Source organism: Lynx rufus, unplaced genomic scaffold (genome assembly GCF_022079265.1).
Source record: "Lynx rufus isolate CCGP_SWC_20201006 ecotype Redwood Valley unplaced genomic scaffold, mLynRuf1.p SCAF_8, whole genome shotgun sequence".
In the NCBI taxonomy this organism is placed as follows: Eukaryota; Metazoa; Chordata; class Mammalia; order Carnivora; family Felidae; genus Lynx; species Lynx rufus.
This window is the reverse complement of record NW_025814896.1, coordinates 68,144,101-68,168,856: the sequence shown is the minus strand read 5'-3', so window position 1 is coordinate 68,168,856 and position 24,756 is coordinate 68,144,101. Positions and strand designations below refer to the sequence as shown.

At 34.2% G+C, this 24,756-nt stretch overlaps 1 protein-coding gene across 2 annotated transcripts in view; it reads right to left on the bottom strand.

The window, feature by feature from the left end:
* Window positions 1–608: 608 nt before the first annotated feature.
* The window catches only part of GTF2A1L (general transcription factor IIA subunit 1 like), a 42,741-nt gene continuing 18,593 nt past the window's right edge, over window positions 609–24,756 (bottom strand). For both annotated transcript variants that reach the window (XM_047069731.1, XM_047069732.1), the window contains 3 exons: window positions 8,594–8,854; window positions 7,531–7,620; window positions 609–716 (listed from right to left, as the gene is read on the bottom strand). In XM_047069731.1, the coding sequence (XP_046925687.1) occupies window positions 609–716; window positions 7,531–7,620; window positions 8,594–8,854 (459 nt within the window). The remainder of the gene's footprint in view (window positions 717–7,530; window positions 7,621–8,593; window positions 8,855–24,756) is intronic.

The following is a 24,756-nucleotide window of genomic DNA, read 5'->3' as shown; positions in this document are numbered from 1 at the left end:
TGAAGAATGGCCTAGCCACATGATAAGCCTAGAGAGGCAGATCCTTAACTCCAGGGATCCTGGCCTCAGCAAAGATTTCCATGTTCAAGTGTAATATAGGCTCAACAGAGACATCTGCTTCCAAGGGACCATTTGGGCTTATACAATCAATACATCACTAGTGATGAGTGTAGACCAAAGACCTAGAGAAGCTTCTTGACTGTCCCTCTACTTACAAGATTCTCCAGGATCTGTTGTAACATGGTTTAGGGAGAAATGGTAGGACACTAGCCCCAATCTAATAACTGATGCTGACTTTACCATGAAGGAGAATTGGAATATGATTTAAATTTTACTTTAACATTAAAGAAATGTGATATTTCTTCATGCTCCATCAAGTCTGATTCATCTATGATTCATAATGGCACAGATAATGAAGGCTTTAAAAAAAGGAAAGAAATATAAAATTGTATATTTGTATCTCCATCTGAATTATAATTTTATTAAATTCCATACAGTGAACTAAAAATTTGAGCAGCTCTGAACTGGACTATATTTAAAATAAAAATAAGTTTGACAATACATAATATAGTCCTACTGATGTTTATGATGTATAGAGCTCATAAGTTTTACCACTCTGCATCACCAATGGCTTTTGCAAATACATAGTCTCTCCCTCCAAAACACATAACACCATCTTTCAAATAGAATTTCCATTTGTTCTTGCTTCGATGAATCTGGAGGGAGAAAAATAGTCTAAATTAATTTTACAAATTAAAGGATAATTTACAATACTTTGCACATAACATGGGATTGTTCTGACCCTAAATGGGAGTTCTTTAAAAATAAAACCTCCTCGGTAGGTGATGGGCATTGAAGAGGGCATCTTCTGGGATGAGCACTGGGTGCTGTATGGAAACTAATTTGATAATAAATTTCATATAATAAAAAAAATAAATAAAACCACCTCAAGATAGTATTGATTCATTCAGCAAATATTTGGATTCCTATGTGTCTGTCAGACATTGTTTTAGGCACCACAGATACATCAGTTTAAAAAACAAAAACATATGTATAGTCATAAAAATTCATATTTTTTATATATTACTTTGTAAAAACTGGAAAAATTCCTACCTTTGAGTAGTGTACATTTTAGTAAGTATGGGGGAAACAGAAACCTAATAGATACCTAAATTATGAAGAATATTAAAAGACACTAAGTGCTATGAAAAATAGAGCAGGAAAAGGAAGACCGCAAATACAGAGGTGGGTTACAATTGCAAGTAAGACATTAGGGTGGGCCTGACTTCTGAGCTAACATTTGAGCAAAGACTTAAAGAAGGTAAAGGTTAAAGCCAAGAAGATATTGACTAGAGAGAATTCCAGGCAAAGGGAACAGAAGCACAAAAGCCCTGAGGAGGGAGATACCTGGACTGATCAAGAACAGCAAAGAGTTCAGTATGTCTACAAAGGAATAGAGAGGATGTAATATTATCAGGAATGAAAAAAAGAGGACTTTCATTTTGAAGGAGAAATTCACAGTAAAGCGCTGAGCAAGACCAGAAGATACAGCTTATAATCTATTAGATTCCACTGGCAGTTCCTTGGATCTAATAAATCAGTCTATTTACGGACAAAATAAAAACTAGAAAATCCTACTACCTCAAGAGGTAAGAAACCATAAAATCATTGTTACCTCTGGGTAAACCACAAGTGACTATTTAAAAACCTTATAAATGTAGGATCTGAAATCAAAGGTAAAAATTAAACCCACTTATTTACTGCAAATAGTCAAATCAAAAAAGAAAACTCTGTGACCAGTATTCAGCTTTATTTTGTGAAACATAAGAAAATATAAATGCTAAACTCCTATTTGTGTGGGGAAAGAAATCCTATTAATGGAAAATCTCTTCTCTGAATTTGACTCCCAAATTTACACTAGAACATATCTTTAAAAGTCCCTGGGAACACAACAGTGACACAGAATCCTGAACTCAGCACAGGTAATAGTATCTGCCCAGAATCAGGAGAACAGTAGCAGCAGCAACAGCTCATTCTAGTAACTTAATTCTAGAAATAGTGCATAAATAGTTTATTTATTCTAGAAATGCAACAATGGTTCAATATTTGGAATTTATTAACATAACACCTGTACTACTAGACCTAAGAAGATAAATCATATAATAAACTCCAATGACGCTGACATTTATTTAGAAATGCAACAATGGTTCAATATTTGGAATTTATTAATATAACACCTATATTACTAGACCTAAGGAGATAAATCATATAATAAACTGCAATGATGCTGACAAAGTATTTGATAAATTAATGCATTTTAGATTTTTTTAACTCAATAAGAATCAAATATTGCATCCTACACATGCACGCACTCGTGTGCGCGCACACACACACACACACACACACACACCTCCACCTCAGCATAAAACTGTCTTCATGGTTAGTGGGGAACCCTAAAAGTAATCCCACTAAAATCCCACAGACAAAGATCATCCGAGTTTTTACTCCAGAGGTCCTACCTAATACAATTAGGTAAGAGGAAAGAAAGTACAACTGACACTAGCCAATGCAAGTAGACAAGAAGAAAGAAGCAGAAATATAAAAATTGGAAAAGATAAAAAAGACTTGCAGATGCAATGACTGCATGTCTGAAAAACCTAAAATAACCAATTAAAAATTACTAAATAAGAATTCACTATTCATACAAAATTAATACACATTAACTCATAGCCTTCATGCATACAAGCACTGGTCAGAAGATACAAAGAAAGAGCCTTTTTACCATAACAACAAAAGAGATAAAATAGCTAAGAATAAATTTTTAAAATACTGATCTACACCATTCAACACTCTCTCCTCTTTGAAATATTCTCCTCACTTGGCTTCATGAAGAAGTACTAACTTTACCAGATATTACAAATCTTAATAATTAAATCAAGGTAGTATAAGCCAACGGACAAACCAATGAGACAAAATGGAAAATCAAGTAGTAGACCCAAATATAGAGAGAAATTTAGTAGATGATAAAGGAATCATTTTCTTATTCGTGTGGACAAAATAGACTTTTCAGTAATTAGGAAAACTGAATAGCCACCTGGAAAAAAAATGTCAGAATCATACGTTACATTATACTCCAAGATAAACACCAAATCAAACAACTTATATTTTGAAAAAGAAATCAAAGAAATACTAGAAGAAAACATAAGTGAATCCATTTAAAATTTTAAGAAAGAACTTTGTATTATGACTCAAAATCAGAAGCCATAAAAATTAAGGTTGACAAATATAACATCTGTATCAAAGAAAGAAAAAGCACTGAAAGCAAACATCTGAGGAAAAGCATTTCTGCATATACCAAGAGCCAATCTTCCCCAAAACAATACAGAGCTATTAGAAATCAATAAATAGACCAATAATCCAATTGTTTTAAAAAAAATAGATAAACGTTATGAACAAGCAGTTCACATAAAAGTAAATATGAATGGCCCTTAAAAACACGAGAAGTTAAAATTTTCACCAAGACATCATTTTTACTTTTTATAACAGCAAAGATCCAAATATTTTATTACACTCTATCGGCAAAGCTGTAAGAAAAGCAGCACTCTCAAATATTGTAATGGGAATATATACTGGAAGATAGTCTAGGAGAGCAATTTAGCAATACCTGACCAAATACACTTGCCCTTTGACCCAGTAATACCATTTCTGGGGATTTTTTTTTAAGATTTTATTTTTAAGTAATCTCCACACCTAATGTGGGACTTGAATTTACAACCCCAAGACTGAGTTGCATGCTTTACTGACTGAGCCTGCCAGGTACCCCACTGGGGATTTTTTTAATAGATATAACTGCACACATAGGAGATGTATTATAGATGTGATCATTCAATAGCAAATGACTGAAAAAGAACTCAAATATTCATCAGTTGGGGATTGGTAAAATAAATTTTAATAATTCTGCAGTAGAATATTATATAATAGCTATAAAAATATTAGCACGAAGATCTCCAAGATATATTGTTGATGTCTTAAAAGACAAGGTGTAGAGTGTTGTCTAGGCTATCTTTCAGGTTTGTATGTGAATAAAAACACCCTGTAAATATATTAAGAAACTAGTGTATCTGGTTACTTTTTTTTACGCTCAAAGAAGGGACAAGAAGCTATTGGTAGGCAGCATAAGTAGTGAAGGAGTAAGAACCAGACTTCATGGTATACCTTTTATAGTGTTTTGATTAACATATGTGTATACAGTATCTATTCAGAAAACAAAGCATATATATTTAAAGAGAAACATACTGTGTTACATACATAGCAATTATTGTACCAGCATCTAATAGACAAGGACAGCTATAAACTAAAGTTTGCTAAACCGTTACATGAAGATACAACATATTCAAATGGTTTTGCAATGCACTATAGTGTCCTATTTATGGCATAGAACACTCTCATCTATAGTAAAAGGTTTCATTTCACCATTAATCTTCCCTATATATCATTATTACTTTAACCTTTATACTAATCTTGGTCATTCTCTAAGCCTCTGAAATAACATTACTGTATCCTTTAATTCTCACTCAGCATGGTGACCAATGACCTTCATTTAACCCTTTTTCATAGCACATCTTAATACTTTCAAAACTTTCCCCAATTGTTAACTTATAAATTTCAAAGGTAAATTCCATATGGTAGTCAAAGCCAGATAAGATATACTAAAAACAAAAACAAAAACAGCACTTCCCAAAGTTTAATAAGCATGCAAATCACCTCAGGGTCTTGTTAAAATACACATTCTGATCCAGTACCCTGGGATAAGACTCAAAATCCTGCATTTGGAACTCTCCCAGACAAAGTGATACTATTGGCCTTCAAAACATGCTGACTAGTAAAAGCTCTTAAAAGACTACTGAAAAGTATTTCAATTTACTTGAGTTTGGTTATATTAAATACTACTTGAACAAGAACTGGGAAGATACTCTTTCATAAAAATCCACTGTTGGCAGTGGTCCCTGCCATCCCACTTTGACCTTATAGATACATTTTCTCTGCTAGCTATCTTCTGACTTCATCAGTCCCTTTTAAGACCAATTCAAGGGCTCCCCAGTGCCATGGTTTAAAACATTTAGTACTGTTTTTAAAATAACTCTCAGTTAGGACTCTCAAACAACTAGATTTGTTAGCATTATACACCTAATATCACTCCTGTGTACCCCAAAAGTGGTTAAGAGGTAAAAGACAATGTGGGAGAAAACACTTTGAAAAGTACAAAGCACTATATAATTAATTACAAGCTATTTCCCACAATGCAGTATAACAAAGGATACTATATCCATAACAGTCTAGAAAATTCTCTGTGACTCTATGGAATGCATACATAACTTAGTGCCTTAGTGTTTTCTTCATGGAAGGCAATACACTGCTTATAAGAAACAAAAATAAGTTTCAAACTAAGAAATGCTCTCTTTTATATTACCTATTTCTTCATATGCTTATGTTTACCAGCATCTAAATTGCCATTTTCTATCTATATGAAATGTTATAAAGGAGAAAACAATCTTATCTTTAGAGAAAAGGATTTATTTTTATAACAATTCAAAACACCATCCCCTATTTCTCTTGAGTATATTGGAATTGTTACCAAAAAAAAGGCAAAGATGTAAATATGCATTAGTCGTCAGGGAAATGCGAATCAAAACCACAATGGGATACCACTTCACACCAACTAGGATGGCTAGAACCAAGGAGTCAGATAACAAGCATTAGTGAGAATGTGGAGGAATCTAAACCCTCATATACTGCTGGTGGGAATGGAAAATGGTAGAGCCACTTTGGAAAACAGTCTGGTAGCCCCTCAAACTATTACCACATAACCCAGAAATTTCCAAGAGAAATAAAAATATATGTTCACACAAAAACTTCTATGTGAATGTTTAAAGCAGCATTCTTCATAATAGCCAAAAATGGCAACAATCCAAATGTCCATCAACAGATGAATGGATAAACAAAATGTGGTATATGTATTCAATGGACTAGTATTCAGCAATAAAAAAGAATGAAGAACTGTCACATGCTATGACATGGATGAATCTTGAAACACTGTATGGAGTAAAAGCAGCCAGTCACAAAAGACCACATATTATAGGATTCTTTTCATATGAAACTCCAGAATAGGGAAATCTAAAGAGACAGAAAGTAGATTAGTGATTTCTTAGGCCAGGGGTGGGGATCGGAGGAAACAGGGAAATATGGGGGTGAGAACTAAAGGGAATAGGGCTTCTTTCTGAGGTGATTAAATGTTCTAAAACTGACTATGTTAACAGCTGCACATATTCATGAATATACAAAACCACTAAATTGTACACTTTAAATATGTGAGTTGTACAGTATGTGAATTATATCTCAAAGCTGCTAAAAAAAAAAGATGTAAATATGCATGAATTAAAGACAAAAGCTGGCCATTCTACTACATAATCACAGAGTATTTAAGAAGAAGAAAAAGCAGTATTATATTTTAGTTGCTAAAGTTGAATTTTTTCTAAATTAATTTCTATGTTTGAAAACTGACACACCTTCAACTCTCTTTGTTATCATTTTCTAATGTCCAACTAATCATCAAGTCCCCTTGATTCTTCCATCACCATCTCTGACTCTTCTACGTTCTACACTGCCATTCTTAGCCTGGGCTCTTGTTACTTCATTTCTGCGCTATCCCTGTTCTTACCATTTGCCTCTGCTTAATAAGCAAATATGGCCAGTTTTAAACCCAATTATAATTTTTTCAGTAACATTCTCAGAATGCTCATGTCCACCAAATCGTTTCAATTTCTCCTACCAGGATTCTAGATTTTCCCATCTGCTGTAAACTCTGTCCCCAACCCAGCCTCATTTCCTAATACATCCAAAAGAACACTTTATTCAAAGCAGAGCTGCCTCTTCACTGTCCCTTGTACATTCTACATGCATTCATTTCTTTTATCAAGCTGTTCTACTCAGAATGTCTACTCTCCACACTTATCTATATCTTACAAATCATTTAAGACCTATTTCAGAGTTCCGTATCACCCATGAAGGATTTGTGGAGAACTCCAACTATGAACAATTTCTTACATTTCCCAGCTACTTTTTGGACTTACTGTCTGTGCCACATATCTTAGCATTTGATTTACATGCCACTCATCTTAGCATCTGATTCATATGTCACATATTTTAGCATTTGATTTGCCTGTCACATATTTTAGCTTCTGATTTACATACCATCTTATTGTACACCATTCTTTTATTACATATAGAAATATCCTGTTTCAATCAGAAACATCTTGTTTCAATAAGATAATTCTCAAGACAATAACTATCACTTTTTTGCTATCTCTGAGACCACACAGCGCAGTGTTAGACACAAAATATATATAATTAATTAGCTTTTTCAAGATTAAGTGTGAACTGTAACTCATCATCTTATTTTCCATCATTTTACATAGCTTTCTACTATAAATGCAATTAATAAACCCAAAGTCTAAAAGGTGAATATGGTACCTTGTCATACTGGCAGACAATTACATTATCCGTGTCAAACAGGTCTGGCACATCCTGCTCACTAACATCATCTCCAGAATTTAAAGGGTCCTAAAGATGAAAGACGGTTACATTAAGGAATTTTATGATGCTCTGAATTTTTTAAAGACAGAGATACACATAGAAATAAAGGAACTTGGGGAGAGAATAGTATCGTACTGAAAAAGTAAAATAGCCTGAGTTTGAATGCCAGCTTGGTCACGTAATAACTCTAAGACTGACCTTTGTCAATTTACTAAAACTCCTCATATCTCAGTTTTGTCATATGTTAAATGAGGTTGGTAATAAGGCCCATAGATAGGGTGGTGGGAATGTTAAATAACGTAAGATAGGTAAGACTTAAGTATGGTACCTGGCACATCCTTAAGGCCACCATAAATGACAGTACTACTTACATGCTTCCTAATTACCACATTCCACAAAAATTTTACTTCATCTATCAGAATCAAAGCAGACATTGCATGCTTCTAACCTGGCGGCCTTCTGTACCTCTACTCCCATCTTTTAAACTCCCACTATCTCTAGTTAAGACCAACAAATAGAGTGGCCAATTCCCAAATACTTAATACTAGTTTGAATTATAGTTTACAAGTTTAAATATTAGGGTGCAAATAAGTCTCATTTTAAAAGACTAAACACAGGGGCGCCTGGGTGGCGCAGTCGGTTAAGCGTCCGACTTCAGCCAGGTCACGATCTCGCGGTCCGTGAGTTCGAGCCCCGCGTCAGGCTCTGGGCTGATGGCTCAGAGCCTGGAGCCTGTTTCCAATTCTGTGTCTCCCTCTCTCTCTGCCCCTCCCCCCGTTCATGCTCTGTCTCTCTCTGTCCCAAAAAAAATAAATAAACGTTGGAAAAAAAAAAATTAAAAAAAAAATAAATAAAAAATAAAAGACTAAACACAGAGTTAACCTTAATTGTTATTCCTCTTGATTAAAGTATACTTTAATATACTTTATATTAAAGTGCAAAGTATATTAAAATACAAATGCTATAATTTTAAAAATTTCATCTCAAAAGTGATCCTCACCTCTTCTACAACGTCTATTTGAGGGTCTTCATTATCACTACTATTGGCAGTTGAATCTTCATTTGATATACTGTCAGCTTCTTCTTCAAGTACCTTCAGGTCTCCTGCCTCAACAATCCCCAGAAATTCGTTCTCATCTACATCTCTTGTACTTCCTATTTCATCATTGGAAGATGTATCACCGGTTCCATCTATTTGAATTATCTCATTAATATCATCATCAGTTACCTGATTGCTTAAATCCATCTGAGAACTAGACTCCTAGAAAGAGAATGAAATGTAATAAAGTTTTTCAAGTCAAAAAGTATGTAACACTGAATCACATGAAATATAAAATTAGTTAAACATTTCACAAGTGATCTTAAAATAGATTTCAGTTCTATATTTCCTTCCTTTCCTATATACGTTCTCTAATTTTGAATTCTAGAACAATCCCAGAATGTCTATGCAACATGGGAATATTTTTTTTTAATTTTTTTTAAGTTTATTTATTGATTTTGGGAGAGAAAGTGCAAGCAGGGGAGGGGCAGAGAGAAAGGGAGAATCCCAAGCTCACTAGTTTCAGGTAATAATTGCCAATTTTTATACATACCACCTTAACTTTACACAGTACCTATTAGGTTTTATCGATTTCATTTTATTTTAAACAATAATTTGGAGTAGAAAGGACAAGTAACATCATGCTCACTATATAAATTAAAAAGCATAAAGGATTGAACTAGCTGAAATAAGCTAAGCACAAAAGGACAAATACGAATCAAAATGGATAGAACTGAAAAGAAAAATGGACAAATCTAATTATAGAGAATTCAACATTCCTCTTTCCGTGATCAACAGAAAAGTAGACTTAAATTTAGTAAGGATGTAAAAGACCTGAAAAATATAATCAAACAATTTAACCTAATTGACATAGAATACTCCACCCCAAAATAGCAAAATACACACTTTTAAAGAGCACACAGAATGTTCACCAAAATGGACCATATTCTAGGTTCTAAAAAACAAACCCTGAAAAAACTAAGACACACAAAGTATGTTCTCTAAGCATAAAGGAGTTAAACCAGAAATCAGTAACAGAAAGATCTGGAAAAATCCCCTGATATTTAATAATTACATTTCTAAATACCCATGGATCAAAGAATAAGGCATGAGAGAAAGCAGCACATAATTTTAACTGAATGCAAACAAAAACGTAACATTTCAGAACTTATGAAATGTAGCTAAAGCAATGCCTAGAGGGAAATTTACAGCATTACATGATCATATTAAAAAAGAATTAAGTTTCAATCAATGGCCTAAAATTCTACCCTAAGAAACTAAAAAGAGAAGACTAAATTAAGCTCTTGGCAAAAGAGAAAATAATAAAGATAAAAAGAGAAATAAATGAAATTGAGCACAGAAAAAAATTAAGTCAGACAAAGTTCATTCTTTAAAAAGATCAATAAAATTGATAACCCTCTAGCCAGACTGACAAAGAATAAAAAGGAGAGAGGGAGAAAAGAAACAAATAATACTAGGGATTAAAGGAGTGTTGCCATAGATTCTGAAGACATTAAAAAGATAAGGAAATTGTCTTCAGCCATTTGAGCTTCTATAACAAAATACCATAGACTAGGTAGCTTATAAACAATGGAGATTTTTTTTTCTTCCAGTTCTAGAGGCTAGAAAGCCCAAGATCAAGGCATCAGCAGATTCAGTATCTGGTGGTGAGAGCCCACTTCCTGGTTCACAGGCAGTGCCTACTCACTGTGTCCGCACATGGTAGAGAGACTACAGAATTCTGTGGAGTCTCTTTTATATGGCAACTAGTCCCATTCATAAGGGCTCCACTTCCTAATTACCATCACCTTTCAGGGACACAAACATTCAGACTAATATAAGTCAGTTTACAAAAATTAATTGTATATCTATATAGTAGCAATAAATGAATAGAAATTGAAATTTTAAAACAGTACTAATTAAAACAGCAATAAAAAGAAACTCATCATATACAAGAGATCCTCAATAAGGTAACAAACAGATTTCTCAGCAGAAACTTTGAAGGCCAGAAGGCAGTAGGATGATATGTATTTAAAGGGCTAAAAGAAAAGACTGTCAACTAGGAATTCTATATCTGGCCAAACTGTCCTGCAAAAATCAGTGAAAAATTAAAGCATTCTAAGATAAAGGCTGAAGGAGTTTGTTACCATTGGACCTGCCTTTCAAGAAATGCTAAAGGGAATCCTTTAAATTGAAATGAAAGGGAACTAGACAGTAACTCAAAGCCATACAAAAATATAAAATTTTCTGGTAAAGGTAAATACATAGACAAATATAAAAACCAGTATTATAATTTTATTTATAATTCTACTTCTTATTCCCATATAAGATTTAAAAGATAAAAACGTATTTATAATTATAAATCTATATTAAGGGGAACACAATACATAAAGATATAATTTGGGATATCAATAACAAAGTGAGGGAGGGCAGAGCTAAAGAGGAACAGTTTTTTTATGAGATAAAAGTTGAGCTGGTATCAGTTCAAAATAGATTCTAATAACTTTAAGATGCCATAAATAATCCCCATGGCAACCACAAAGAAAATACCTATAGAGTACACACAAAAAGATATGAAAAGGGAATCAAAATTTGTCACTCCAAAATCAACTATATACAAAGGAAGACAGTAAGAAAGAAAATGTGGGGCAAAAAAGCTAAAAGACACAGAAAACAAGTAGCAAAATGGCAAAAGCCCTTCACTATCAGTAATTACTTTAAAGGTAAATGGACCAAACACCCCAATCAAAAGACACAAATTGGCAGAATAGATACTTACTATGTTGTCTATGAGACTCACTTTAGATCTAAGGATGCACATAGGTTGAAAGTAGAAGAATGGAAAAAGATACTCTATGTAAATATTAACCAAAAGAGAATTGGGATAGTTATGCTATTATCAGACAAAATAGACTTTAAGTGAAACACAATTAGAAAAAAAAAAAAAAGAAAAACAGCATACAATCAAAAAAATAATCAATTCACCAAGATGTAACAATTATATACATATCTGCACCAAATATCATAGCTCCTAAATGTATCTAACAAGCACTGACAGAATACAAGGGAAAAACAGATAGCTCTAAGATAATAGTAGGAGACTTCAATACCCCACTTTCAAAAATGAATAGAACCACCAGACAGAATACCAATAAGGAAATAAAGAACTTGAATATTATGGACATATAATGTAGACATAAGTATAGTTGGACCTAACAGACATATACACAACATGCCACCCAACAATAGCAGGATACACATTTTTCTCAACTGCACACAGAACATTCTCTAAGAAAGACCATATGTTAGGCCACAAAACAAATCTCAAAATTTAAAAAGACTGAAATCATGCAAAGTATCTTTTCTGATCACAATGGAAAGAAGGAAAACTGGAAAATACACAAGATGTGGAAATTAAACAACAGACTCAAAAAGTCAATGGTTCAAAAACAAGAAATAAACAAATAACCAATCTTGACCATATAGTTGTGGGTTCATTTCTGGGTTTTCTATTGTTTCATTCATCTGTGTGTCTGTTTTTGTAACAGTACCATACTGTCTTAATCACTACAGTTTTATAATATAGCTTGAAGTCTAGAATTGTAATGCTTCCATCTTTGCTTTTATTTTTCAAGATTGCCTTGGCTATTCAGGGTCTTTTGTGGTTTCATACAAAGTTTAAGATTGTTCTGGCTCTGCGAAAAATGCTGGTGCTATTTTGATAGGGATAGCTTTAAATGTCTAGATTGCTTTGGGTAGTATAGACATTTTAACAGTATTTGTTCTTCCAATCCATGAGCATGGAATATTTTTCCATTTCTTTGTGTCATCTTCAGTTTCTTGCATAAGTGTTTTACAGTTTTCAGAGTACAGATCTTTTACCTTTTTGGTTAAGTTTATTCCTAGGTATCCACTGGTTTTTGGTGCAATTGTAAATGAAATCAATTCCTTCATTTCTATCTGCTGCTTCATTATTGGTTTATAGAAATGCAACAGATTTCTGTATGTTGACTTTGTATCCACAACTTTACTGAATTCGTATATCAGTTCTCAATTTTTTGGTGGAAACTTTTGCATTTTCTATACATGTTATCTGCAAATAGTTAAAGTTTTACTTCTTCCTTGTGAATTTTGATTCCTTTTATTTCTTTTTTTTGGCTGCTTGCTAAGGCTAGGACTTCCAGAACTATGCTAAATAACCATGGTGAGAGTAGACATCCTAGTCTTGTTTCTGACCAAGCTCTCAATTTTTCCCCCAATAAGGATATTAGCTGTGGGTTATTTCACATATGGCCTTTGTTATGGTGAGGTATGTTCCCTCTATCCCTACTTAGTTGACAGTTTTTATCATGAATGGATGTTGTACTTTGTCAAATGCTTGTTCTGCACCTATTGAGAGAACCACAGGTTTCATATTCTTTCTTTTATTAATGTGGTGGTCAACTAATCTTCAACAAAGCAGGAAAGAATATACAATGGAAAAAAGTCTCTTAAACAAATGGTATTGGGAAAACTGGACAGCAACATGCAAAAGAATGAAACTGAAACACTTTCTGACATTATACACAAAAATAAATTCAAAATGGGTTAAATACCTAAGTGTGAGACAGGAAACCATCAAAATCCTAGAAGATATGCCATTTGCAACTACATGGATGGAACTGCAGGGTATTATGCTAAGTGATATTAGTCAGTCAGAGAAGACAAATATCATATGACTTCACTCATGAGGACTTCAAGAGACAAAACAGATGAACATAAGGGAAGGGAAACAAAAATAATATAAAAACAGGGAGGGGGAAAACATAAGAGACTCATAAATATGAAGAACAAACTGAGGGTTACAGGAGGGGTTGTAGGACGAGGGATAGGCTAAATGGGTAAGGGGCACTAAGGAATCTACTCCTGAAATCGTTGTTGCACTATATGCTAACTAATTTGGATGTAAATTTAAAAATAAATAAATAAATAAAAATGTTTTTAAAAATCTAGAAGAGAACACATTGGCCAAAGCAAGTTCTTACTAGGTATGTCTCCTGAGGCAAGGGAAACAAAAGCAAAAATAAATTATTGGGACTTCATCAGAAGAAAATGATTCTGCACAGTGAAGGAAACAATCAACAAAACTAAAAGGCAACCTTTGGAACAGGAAAGGATATCTGCAAATGACATATCTGAAAAAGGGTTAATAGCTAAAATCTATAAAGAACTTATAAAACTCAACACCTAAAAAATAATCCAGTTAAAAAATGGGCAGAAGTGGGGCGCCTGGGTGGCGCAGTCGTTTGGGCGTCCGACTTCAGCCAGGTCACGATCTCGCGGTCCGTGAGTTCGAGCCCCGCGTCGGGCTCTGGGCTGATAGCTCAGAGCCTGGAGCCTGTTTCCGATTCTGTGTCTCCCTCTCTCTCTGCCCCTCCCCCGTTCATGCTCTGTCTCTCTCTGTCCCAAAAATAAATAAACGTTGAAAAAAAAAAAATTTAAAAAAAAAAAAAAATGGGCAGAAGATACAGACATTTTTCCAAAGAAGACATCCAGATGGCTACCAGACACATGAAAAAATGCTCAACATCACTCATCATGAGGGAAATACAAATCAAAACTACAATTATGTATCACTCCACACCAGTCAGAATGGCTAAAATTAACAACACAGGAAACAAAAGGTATTGGGAAAGATACAGAGAAAGGGGAACCCACTGTAGGTGGGATTGCAAACTGGTGCAGCCACTCTGGAAAACAATATGGAGATTCCTCAGAAAATTAAAAATGGACCTACCCTACAATCCAGCAATAGCATTACTAAGTATTTACCTAAAGGATACAAAAATGCTAATTTGCAGGTATACAAGCACCCTCGCATATATAGCAGCATTGTCAACAGCCAAATTATGGTAAAAGCCCACATGTCCATCCACTGGTGAATGAAAAAAGATGTGATATATATACATACAATGGATTATTAGCCATAAAAAAGAATGAAATCTTGCCATTTGCAACCATGTGGTTGGAGCTACACAGTATTATGCTAAGTGAAGTAAGTCAGTCAAAGAAAGACAAATACCATATGACTTCACTCATATGTGGAATTTAAGAAGCAAAACTTTATGAACATAGTGAGGGTGCGGGAAAGAGAGGCAAACCAGAAAACACTCTTAACTACAGAGAACACACCGAGCATTGCTGGAGAAGAGGTGGGTGAGGGGATGGGTTAAATGGTGAAGGGAATTAAGGAGTGCACTTGTAGTGATGAGCACTGGGTGTTGTATGTAAGTGATAAATTACTTAAGTTCTACACATAAAACTAATATTATACTATATGTTAACTTGAATTTAAATAAAAACTTGAAAAAATACAAAACAAAAAATCAGTCTTTTAAGATATAAAATATCTTAAGACAAATAAAAATGAAAATGCAACATAGCAAAATTTATGGGATGCAGCAAAAGCAGTGCTAAGAGCAAAATTTATAGCTATGATTGTTCACACTAAAAAAGAAGAAAAGTCTCAAATTAACAACCTAAATCTCCACTGGAAGGAACTAGAAAAAGAAGAACAAAGCCCAAAACTACTTTAAGGAAGGAAAAAATAATAATTAAGGCAAAGATAAATAAAGAACAGAAAAACAATAGAGAAAATCAACAAAACTAAGAGTTGGTTCTTTAAAAACAATCAACAAAATTGATAAGCTTTTTATTACACTGATGAAGAAAAAAATAAACCCAAATAACTAAAATCAGAAATGAACAAACTTTACTACTGATTTTACCAAAATAAAAACAATTATGAGATAATACTATAAAAATATTCATGGGAGACTATTATGAACTGTATACCAACAAATTGGATAACCAAGATGAAACAAATTCCCACAAACACACAATTTACCAAGAATGAATCATGAATAGAAAATCTGAATAGATCTGTAAGAAGATAGAATTAGTAATCAAAAATCTCTCAACAAAGAAATTCCCAGAATGAGATGGCCCCACTGGAGAATTCTACCAAACATTTAAAGAAGAATTAACACCAATCCTCAAAAATCCTAAACAAAATACTAACACAAACAGAATTCAACAGCACATTAAAAATATCATACACCATGACCAAGTGGGATTTACTCCTGTAATGCAGTGATGATTCAACATATGAAAAATCAATCAATGTAATAGAATATATTCACATAATGGGGATGGGGGAGGGGGACACATAATCACCTCAATTGATGCAGAAAAAGCATTTGACAAAATTCAACAGCATTTTATGATTTAAAAAAACCACCAGGAATAGAAGGAAATTGCCTTAACATAATAAAGGCCATCTATGAGAAATCCTCAGCTAACAGCATACTCCATGGTGAAAAACTAAAAGCTTTTCCTTTAAGATCAGGATCAAAGCAAGGATGCCCATGCTTGCCACTTCCATTCAACAATGTACTATAAGTCCTAGCTAGGGCAATGAGGCAAGAAAAATAAATAAATAACAGGCATCCAAACTGGAAAGGAAAAAGTAATATTATCTGTTTGCAGGTAATCTCATTTATGTACTACTTCATTTATGTACAAAACCCTAAAGATTCCAGACACATAAATATAATAGAACTAATGAATGCATTCAGCAAAGTCACAAAAGACAAAAATCAACACACAAAAATCAGCTGCATTTGTATACGCTAACAATTAAAAACCTGAAAAAGAAATGCAGAAAACAATTCCATTTACAATACCATCAAATAGAATAAAATACTTAGGAGTAAACATAACCTAGGAGTCAAAAGACTTGGTCACTGAAAACTACAAACATTCCCGGAAGAAATTAAAGAAGCCAGAAATAAATGGGAAGATATTCTGTGTTCATGCATTTAAAAAAGTTAATATTGCTAAAACCACCCAAAGCCATCTATTCATTGCAAACCCTAACAAAATCCAGATAACATCTTTTGTAGAAATAGAATATCCATATTAAAATTCCTATGGAATCTCAAGAGACCCTGAAAGAGAAGATATAAGTTGGAGGTCTAACACATCCTGATTTTAAAACTTACTCCAAAACTATAGTAGTCAAAATAGGGTGGTGTTGGCATAAAGAAAAACAACATACTAATGGAATAGCATAAAGATCCCAGAAACAAATTCTCACATATATGGCCAAATAATTTTTGACAACAGTGACAAGCCCATTCAAGAGGAAAAGGCATCTTTTCAACAAATGGTGCTGGGAACACATGCAAAGAAATGGAAGTTGGACCCTTACCTTACACTACATACAAAAATTAACTCAAAATGGATTAAAGACTTAAACATAAGAACTAAAACTATCAAACTCTTCAAAAAAATCATAGAGGAAAATCTTCATGACATTGGACCTGGGAATGATATTCCTTAGATATGATACCAAAAGCACAGGCAAAAAAGGGGTGAGGCAGGGGGAAATACATAAAATAGACTTCAACAATATTTACCTTTGTGCATCAAAGAACATTATCAACAGAGTAAAAAGGCAACCCACAAAATGGAAGAAAATGTTGGCAAACCACATATATAAAGAGTTAATATACAGAATATATAAATAAACCCTACAACAACAACAAACAACTTGACTTAAAAATGCACATAGGACTTGAATAGAACTTTCTCCAAAGAAAATATACAGATGGCCAAAAAGCACATTAAAAGATGTCCAATATTACTAATAATTAAAGGAATGCAAATCAAAACCACAATAAGATATCACCTCACACCCATTAGGATGGCAATAATCAAAGGAAAAAAAAATGCTGGTGAAAAAATAGCGCTGGTGAGGATGTGGAGAAATGAACCCATTGTGCACTGCTGGTAGGAATGTAAAATGATACAGCTGCTATGGAAAATAGTATGGCAGTTCCTTAATTTTTTTTTAATAGAATTGCCATATGGATCCATCAATTCCACACTTGGCTATATGCCCCAAATAATTGAAAGCAGAGACTCAAAATATTTGTACACCCAAGTTTACATTAACATTAGTCAAAACTGCCAAAGGGTATAAGCAACCCAAGTGTCTATGGATAGATGAATGGATAAACAAAAAAATATATATAGATAGATAGATAGATATAGATATATAACAGAGTATTAAACCGTAAAAAGGAAGGAAATTCTGACACGATTCAACATGGATAAACACTGAAGACAGTATACTAAGTGACAAGGGAAACAAAAGGACAAATACTGTCTGATTCTACTCTTATGAGGTATCCAAAGTAGTCAAATTCAGAGATTGAAAATAGAATGGTGGCTGCCAGGGATGGGGTGAGAAAAGAATGGGGAGTTATTATTCAATAGGCAAAGAGTTTCAATTTGGGAAAGCAAATATGTTCTGAAGATGGATGGTGATGATAGTTGCACAGCAATGTGAATGCACTTACTGCCACTCAAGTACACAGGTAAAAATGGTTAAAATGGTAAATTTCTACGAGGAAAAAAAAATCAATGGTGATAATGAACTGTCAAGTAGGTAATAAAACAATGAGATACACAGGGCACCTGGGTGGCTCAGTCAGTTAAGCATCTGACTCTTGATTTCAGCTCAGGTCATGATCTCATGGTTTGTGACATCGAGCGCTGCTGACAGCATGGAGCCTACTTGGGAGTATCTCTCTCTCTCTCTCTCTCTCTCCCCCTCCCCTGTGCACTTGCACACATGCTCTCTCTCAAAATCAATTACATAAACTCCAAAATAAATAAAATAAAATACAAAACAGAGTGGTACAGAGTGCTGGTAGCAGGAAAACTGGCACAACCTCTGGCAATATACGTAAAAAACCATGGAATTTTCAGTTTGTCAATAACACTACCTTTAAAAACATATTTTTAAAAGCAATGCAAATAAAGCATAAAATATGAATAAAGTTGTCCTTGATAGTGTCTTTTAGTACTATTTATAATTGCACTTAAAACCATAAAATACTTAAATAAAAAATAATACATATGATACACTCATGTTGAGAATTACAAGACATTAATGACAAAAGTCAAGACCTAAATAAATAGAAAATGTGTCGTATCTATGAACTGGAAGACTCGTTGTGGTGATGTCAATTCCTCCCTTGATCCAACACAAATCACAACACAAATCAAAGTCCTAGCAGTTTTTTTAATTGACAAGCTCATTCACACATTTATATGTAAAAGAATTAGAATAACCAGACAACTTTGAAAAAGAACAAAGAGACTTGTACTCTCTGACATCCAGACACACTATAAAGCTATGATAGTTAAGACAGTGTGGTATGAGTGAAAAAGACACATGAATTCATGAAACCAAGTCCAGAAATAAACCAACACATATGGTTACTGCTTCTCATTAAAGGTGAAATGCTTTAGACACTCAGTGAGCTTCAGACAGTGATGCTAAAACAACATTCATATGCGAAAGACAAAAGAACCTAACCTTGTACTATATACAAAAATTAACCCAACATGGATCACAGTCCTAAATGTAAAACCTATAAAATTTTTTAAACATGTGAGATCCTTGCAATCTTTGGTTAGGTAAGATACATAAGCAGAAATTAAAAGGAAAAAATAAGCATACTTCATCAAAATCACAAACTTTTCCTTTCCAGAAAACGGGACAGAATAGCAAAGATGTGAAATAACTACAAATCCTATAAATTGCTAGGAGAAATGCAAAATTCTACCATACATTGCTAGTGAAAATATAATGGCTTTGAAAACGAGTGTGGCCGTTTCTTACAAGCATATATGTATCATATTACCTAGAAATCCCATTCCTAGGTATTTACACAAAAGAAAAGAAAATCTACATCCACACCAAAAAAAAAAAAAAAAAAAAAACCCACACATGAATGTTTTTACAAGCTTTATTCACAAAAGCCCAAAACTGGAAAGAATCCACATGTCCAAATGGTGAAGGACTAAACAAACTGTGGTACAACTGATACACAAACAACATGGATGAATCACAAATGTATTATACTGAAGTTATATGTTGTAGGATTCCATTTGCTTGACATTCTGGAAAACGCAAGCCTATACCAAAAAAAAGCAGATCAGTGAGTGGCTGAGAGGGACTGGAGGTAGGGTAGATACGGACTATGAATGGGCATGAGGAACCTCTTTAGGGTGATGGAAATGTTCTGTATCTCAGCTTGGTACTGGTTATGTAACTTCCCAGGTTTGTTCAAAATTCATAGCGTACACTATAAACTGTACCTAAAACGTGTGAATTTTATTGTATGTTAATTCAACCTCAAAAAATCTGATTTTTTTAAGTAAATTATGATTAGGCCTAGGCCCAAACCACATAGTGGAATTGGCTCTTTTGTTTTAATAGTGACAAGTACTGGGAACCTCAAACCACAACATCTTTCTGTTGCAATCAGAGCTCCCAGAGTACTTTTCATGAATATTAAGGCTTATTGAGAAATATTAAAGATTCCAGGACTCTTCTGATTGAATTAATGTAGCATCATGAAACTTTACTTAAGTCAGTAAGGTTCTCTTTACTTTGGGAGAGGAGTAAGATTACAAATCCAAATTTAATATCAGTAACTGCAAAAGGGTTTTGTCATTCTCAACTTCTTCACAGAAGCACTTCCACCAAGCAAAGTTCGTGTGCTTATCTGACTCTAATCTCCTAAGGTGGTGATTTGACCAAAACAGCCAGCAGTTTCGTAGCAACATCCAAAACTGATACTGCAGGATCATGAACAGAAAGATGTAAGCCTTTCATATAGCCAAACATCCACCACACAGATCATCAATGGACTTCTCCCTGTCAAACTGTTACGAGGGGGTTTTCATTCTCTCTCAAAAATAATCAATGTCTCTCCTGGGATCACTTAACAATTTCAAGCATTGTCCTTTGAAAAGCCAGAAAAATTCTGTGTGAAGAATTTAACATTTTGCCCACATTTTTTGACAAATGTCTTGGAAAAGGCAATAATTCAATACTTTCGCTCTAATGTATTTGAGTTTCATGGCAGCCTATGAGACTTCTCTTAGAATTATTGGCTGTGTCTTAGCATTAATGTATGCCATGTGCTGAAATAGATAGCAGTGCTCTCTTTACTGAAGCAGCAAAACCATTTGTTGCCAACCACCTCAGAAGCTCCATCAGTTTAGACAGTACCAAATTGTGCTAAGAAAAATATTATAATAATAATGTTTCATAAGATAGCAACTCTTTTGATGGTGCCAATGTGCAAATGATGATTAAAATCAAATGCTAGCTGCCCTGAGAAGCATTCATATTTTTATCCTGTTGAATGTTAAAGGCAAATTACTGCTGATTCTTCTATGAATTCCAGCTGAATGAGAAGAAGTGTCAACCATTCTAGTTCACATGACGTCATCTGACAGAGGCACAGCTTCCATTTTCTTTCTCTCTATAAAACAAACCAGCTCAATAATTTCTAAGATTCTCAGTTTCACCAAGGTCTCTTCAATTGTATATGGCTTCTGTGCCTGGGTAGTACACAATAAACAAATGCATGAGATGCTTCAAGATAAAGTTCTGTTTGCCCAATCCTGCTTCCAACACTTTCCTTTTAAGTTTTCTTCTAAAGAACAGTATTTTTCCAATGGCTAGTAAGGACTGATAGAACTTCATACCTATTGAGATGATAAATATAGAACAAGAGAAACCTAAGATCTAACACACTTTCTTTTCACATTTTCAAACTAAACTCTGTGAAACTGAATTGCCTATAATCATAATGGCAGGGCACATCCTCTTTAATTCTTAACAGAAATTTAATCCAGGTATTTACCATAATGTGGTGGCAATAATGATTATGTATTACCTGACCATGTACAGTGACAGCCCATGCCACTCCACTCTTACTTGGCATGAAATATACCTTAACATATTTTGACAAATACACAAAATTATTTTGTTAAATTGGTTTTTCTATAAGGAAAAATATCACATATCTTGTTGAAAAATCTTTGATTTAGAGATATTAATTTAGGAGTGACACATAGTGACTCAAAAAATATTTGCTCAGTTAACTGAATTCTGAATTCAAATAACGATGACTTTTTACCTTTCAGAGGAGTATCAGAATGGATTTGAAAGAAAAAATAAAGCTCTTAAAGTTATATATTCTTTTAACTCCCTCATTCCATCCATTTTTCATTCATACGTTGACTGTGAGCTAAATCAATGGTTCTTAATCTTAACTACATTATTACAAACACCTCAGAAAGCTCTTAAAACACTAATGAGCGGACTCCATTCCAGGACAAATTATATCCAAATCCCTTGAGGTAGGCCTGAACATTATTTTTTTAATGCTCTAGTGATTCTAATATTTAGCCAGGGTTGAAAACTACTAAGCCAAATCAAGTAATCATAGATCTTTTTCTTCAAAAGCTTAATTCTAGGGGTGCCTGGCTGGCTCAGCTGGTAGAGCATGCAACTCTTCATCTCAGAATCGTGAGTTCAAGCCTCACATTGGGCACAGAGCTTATTTTAAAAAATAAATAAAATGGATGGAACTGGAGGGTATTATGCTAAGTGAAACAAGTCAGTCAGAGAAAGACAGATATCTTATGTTTCACTCATATGTGGAATTTAAGAAACTTAACAGAGGACCATGAGGGAAAGTAGGGAGAAAAATAGTTACAAACAGGGAGGCAAACAATAAAAGACTCTTAAATACAGAGAACTGAGGGTTGATAGGGGTGAGGGACAGGGGGGCAGGGAAAATGGGTGATGGGCACTGAGGAGGGTACTTGTTGGGATGAGCACTGGGTGTTGTACGTAAGTGATGAATCGCGGGAATCTATTCCCAAAGAGCACACTGTATATACACTGTATGTTAGCTAACTTGACAATAAATTAGAAAGAAGGAAGGAAGGAAGGAAGGAAGGAAGGAAGGAAGGAAGGAAGGAGAAAGAAAGAGAAAGAAAGAGAGAAAGAGAGAAAGAGAAAGAAAGAGAGAAAGAAAGAGAGAGAGAAAGAAAAAAGAAAGAAAACAAACTGAAGAATACATACTCTACAAGGCATCAAAATGTGAAAGGCTAAAGTTGCAAAAAATAAACATATGTGCATTTTTATCTTTAAAAATAAATAAAACAAAAAAAAATAAAAGCTTATATTCTAGTATACATGAATGTGTATATATTCTTAGGTGTTATGTGTACAGAGATTAATAAAATGTATCTCTCAGTACAAATAGGACACTTTAAAGTATCTTTTAACTACATTATGACACACACATGTTTAAGGTGCAGTGAGAACACAGAAGAGATATAACCAATCCAAAAATGAAGGGGGAGGGAGTAGGTCTAGAGGCACTGAAGTAAAATTTCTGAAGTATTAAGTGGATAATCAGTCATTAACCAGAGAGAAGGATGGGGAAAGAGGGGGATTCGGGCACTCGGCAGAGGGGATAACAAAAGCAAGAGAGAGGTAGGCTACAAGGTTAGCAGAGAATTACAGTTTGGTGTTCCTACCAAAGTAGTAGCCATGAAATGAAGGAAAAGTAACTAAGAAACTCTGGCAGAGAGAGAACATGGAAGTCCCTGCATACCACATTAAGGAGCTTGAAATTTACCTTGTAGGCGATAAGCCATCAGTGACATGTATAGCAGGCTGCATTCTGGGTAAAGCTCTGGCAGCCATAAGAAGCTATAAGATAATAGCTAACATGCTCTGAACACAACCATGTGCTAGGTAGTGTGCTGCTGAACACTTCCCCCTGATCATCTTCTGCAATCCTCCCACAGTGACTCCATGGTAGACACCACTACCTTTATTATAAGTGAGGAAACAATAGCTTGCCAAGTCACATAGTTATTAAGGGAAACAGAAGGGATCAACAATTTGGACCCCAGAAGCCTAGGCCTTTAACCTCTAAAATGGATCGACTGGGAAGACTAGAGTGAAAAAAAAGCAAAGACTACAGACTAAAAATTTAGTTAGGAGACTATTACATTATCTCAAATGAGAGACAATTAGGACAACAGCAAGAGATGGAGAAGAGGGAAAAGATTCCAGAAATATTTAGTATTAAAGTTATAAATAAATAAGTTATCAAAATGACATGATTCAGTCTTAAAAAGGAATGAAATTTTGACACATGCTATGACATGGATAAACCTTGAAAATCTTCTGCTAAGTAAAATAAGCCAATCACAAAAGGATAAATATTTTATGATTCCAGTTATGAGGTGTCAAATTCATAAAGACCGATAGTAGAATGGAAGTTATCAGGGGGTAAATGGAGGGGTTAATGGGAAGCTACTGTATAATGGGTACAGAGATTTGGTGTCAGACAATGAAAAAGTTCTAGAGATGGACAGTAGTGATGGTTGCTCAACAATGAATGTACTTAATGCCACTAAACTGTATACCTAAAAATGGTTAAAATGGTAAACTGTATGTTGTATATATTTTGCAGCAATTTAAAAGAAAATTTTTAAAAAGCACATGATATAAAGAGAATAGGGGGAAACAAAGAGCGCAAAGGTCACTGTAATCCTTAGCGTGGGAGACCAGCTAGGCAGTGGTACCATGCAGTGTCTCTGATGAGGGACAATGAATAACATTCCGGTAGCACTGCCTAGAAGGCAAAGAGACATGAGAATGAAGCTCAAGGGAGTAACAGGGTTAGAATCATAGTCATCAACAAATAGATGGTAGTTAAAACCATAATAATCCATGAGATTGCCCAAGGAAAACATGAAGTAGGTAAGAGGAGAAATGGTCTGAGGACAGAACCTTAGGAAACAGGAGGAAGACATAAAGAGGATCTCACCAGGAAGGTAAGAGGATGCAGTCAGACAGGTAAATAAATAAAAGATAAGGCAGCAGAAGTAACGATATTTGGAAGTGGTACCATGAGCATGATGCTAAGGCAGGTAAGACATAAAAAAGAATTAAAGAAGATACATTACCCTACCATTTCTCTCCTTCTGCTCCTACTTTTTGAAGTTCCCAAAAAGACCTCATTTTCTAGTTCTCTATAGCATTCTGAGATTATAAAACAAAATTCCCACACTGAAGAATAACCTAACATAGTAATATACACTTTAAAATAGGAGCACATTGAAAATTGTGAGGAATATATTTTATCCAACAGTAAGAATGTAAACCTATAAACCTACATGGAAAC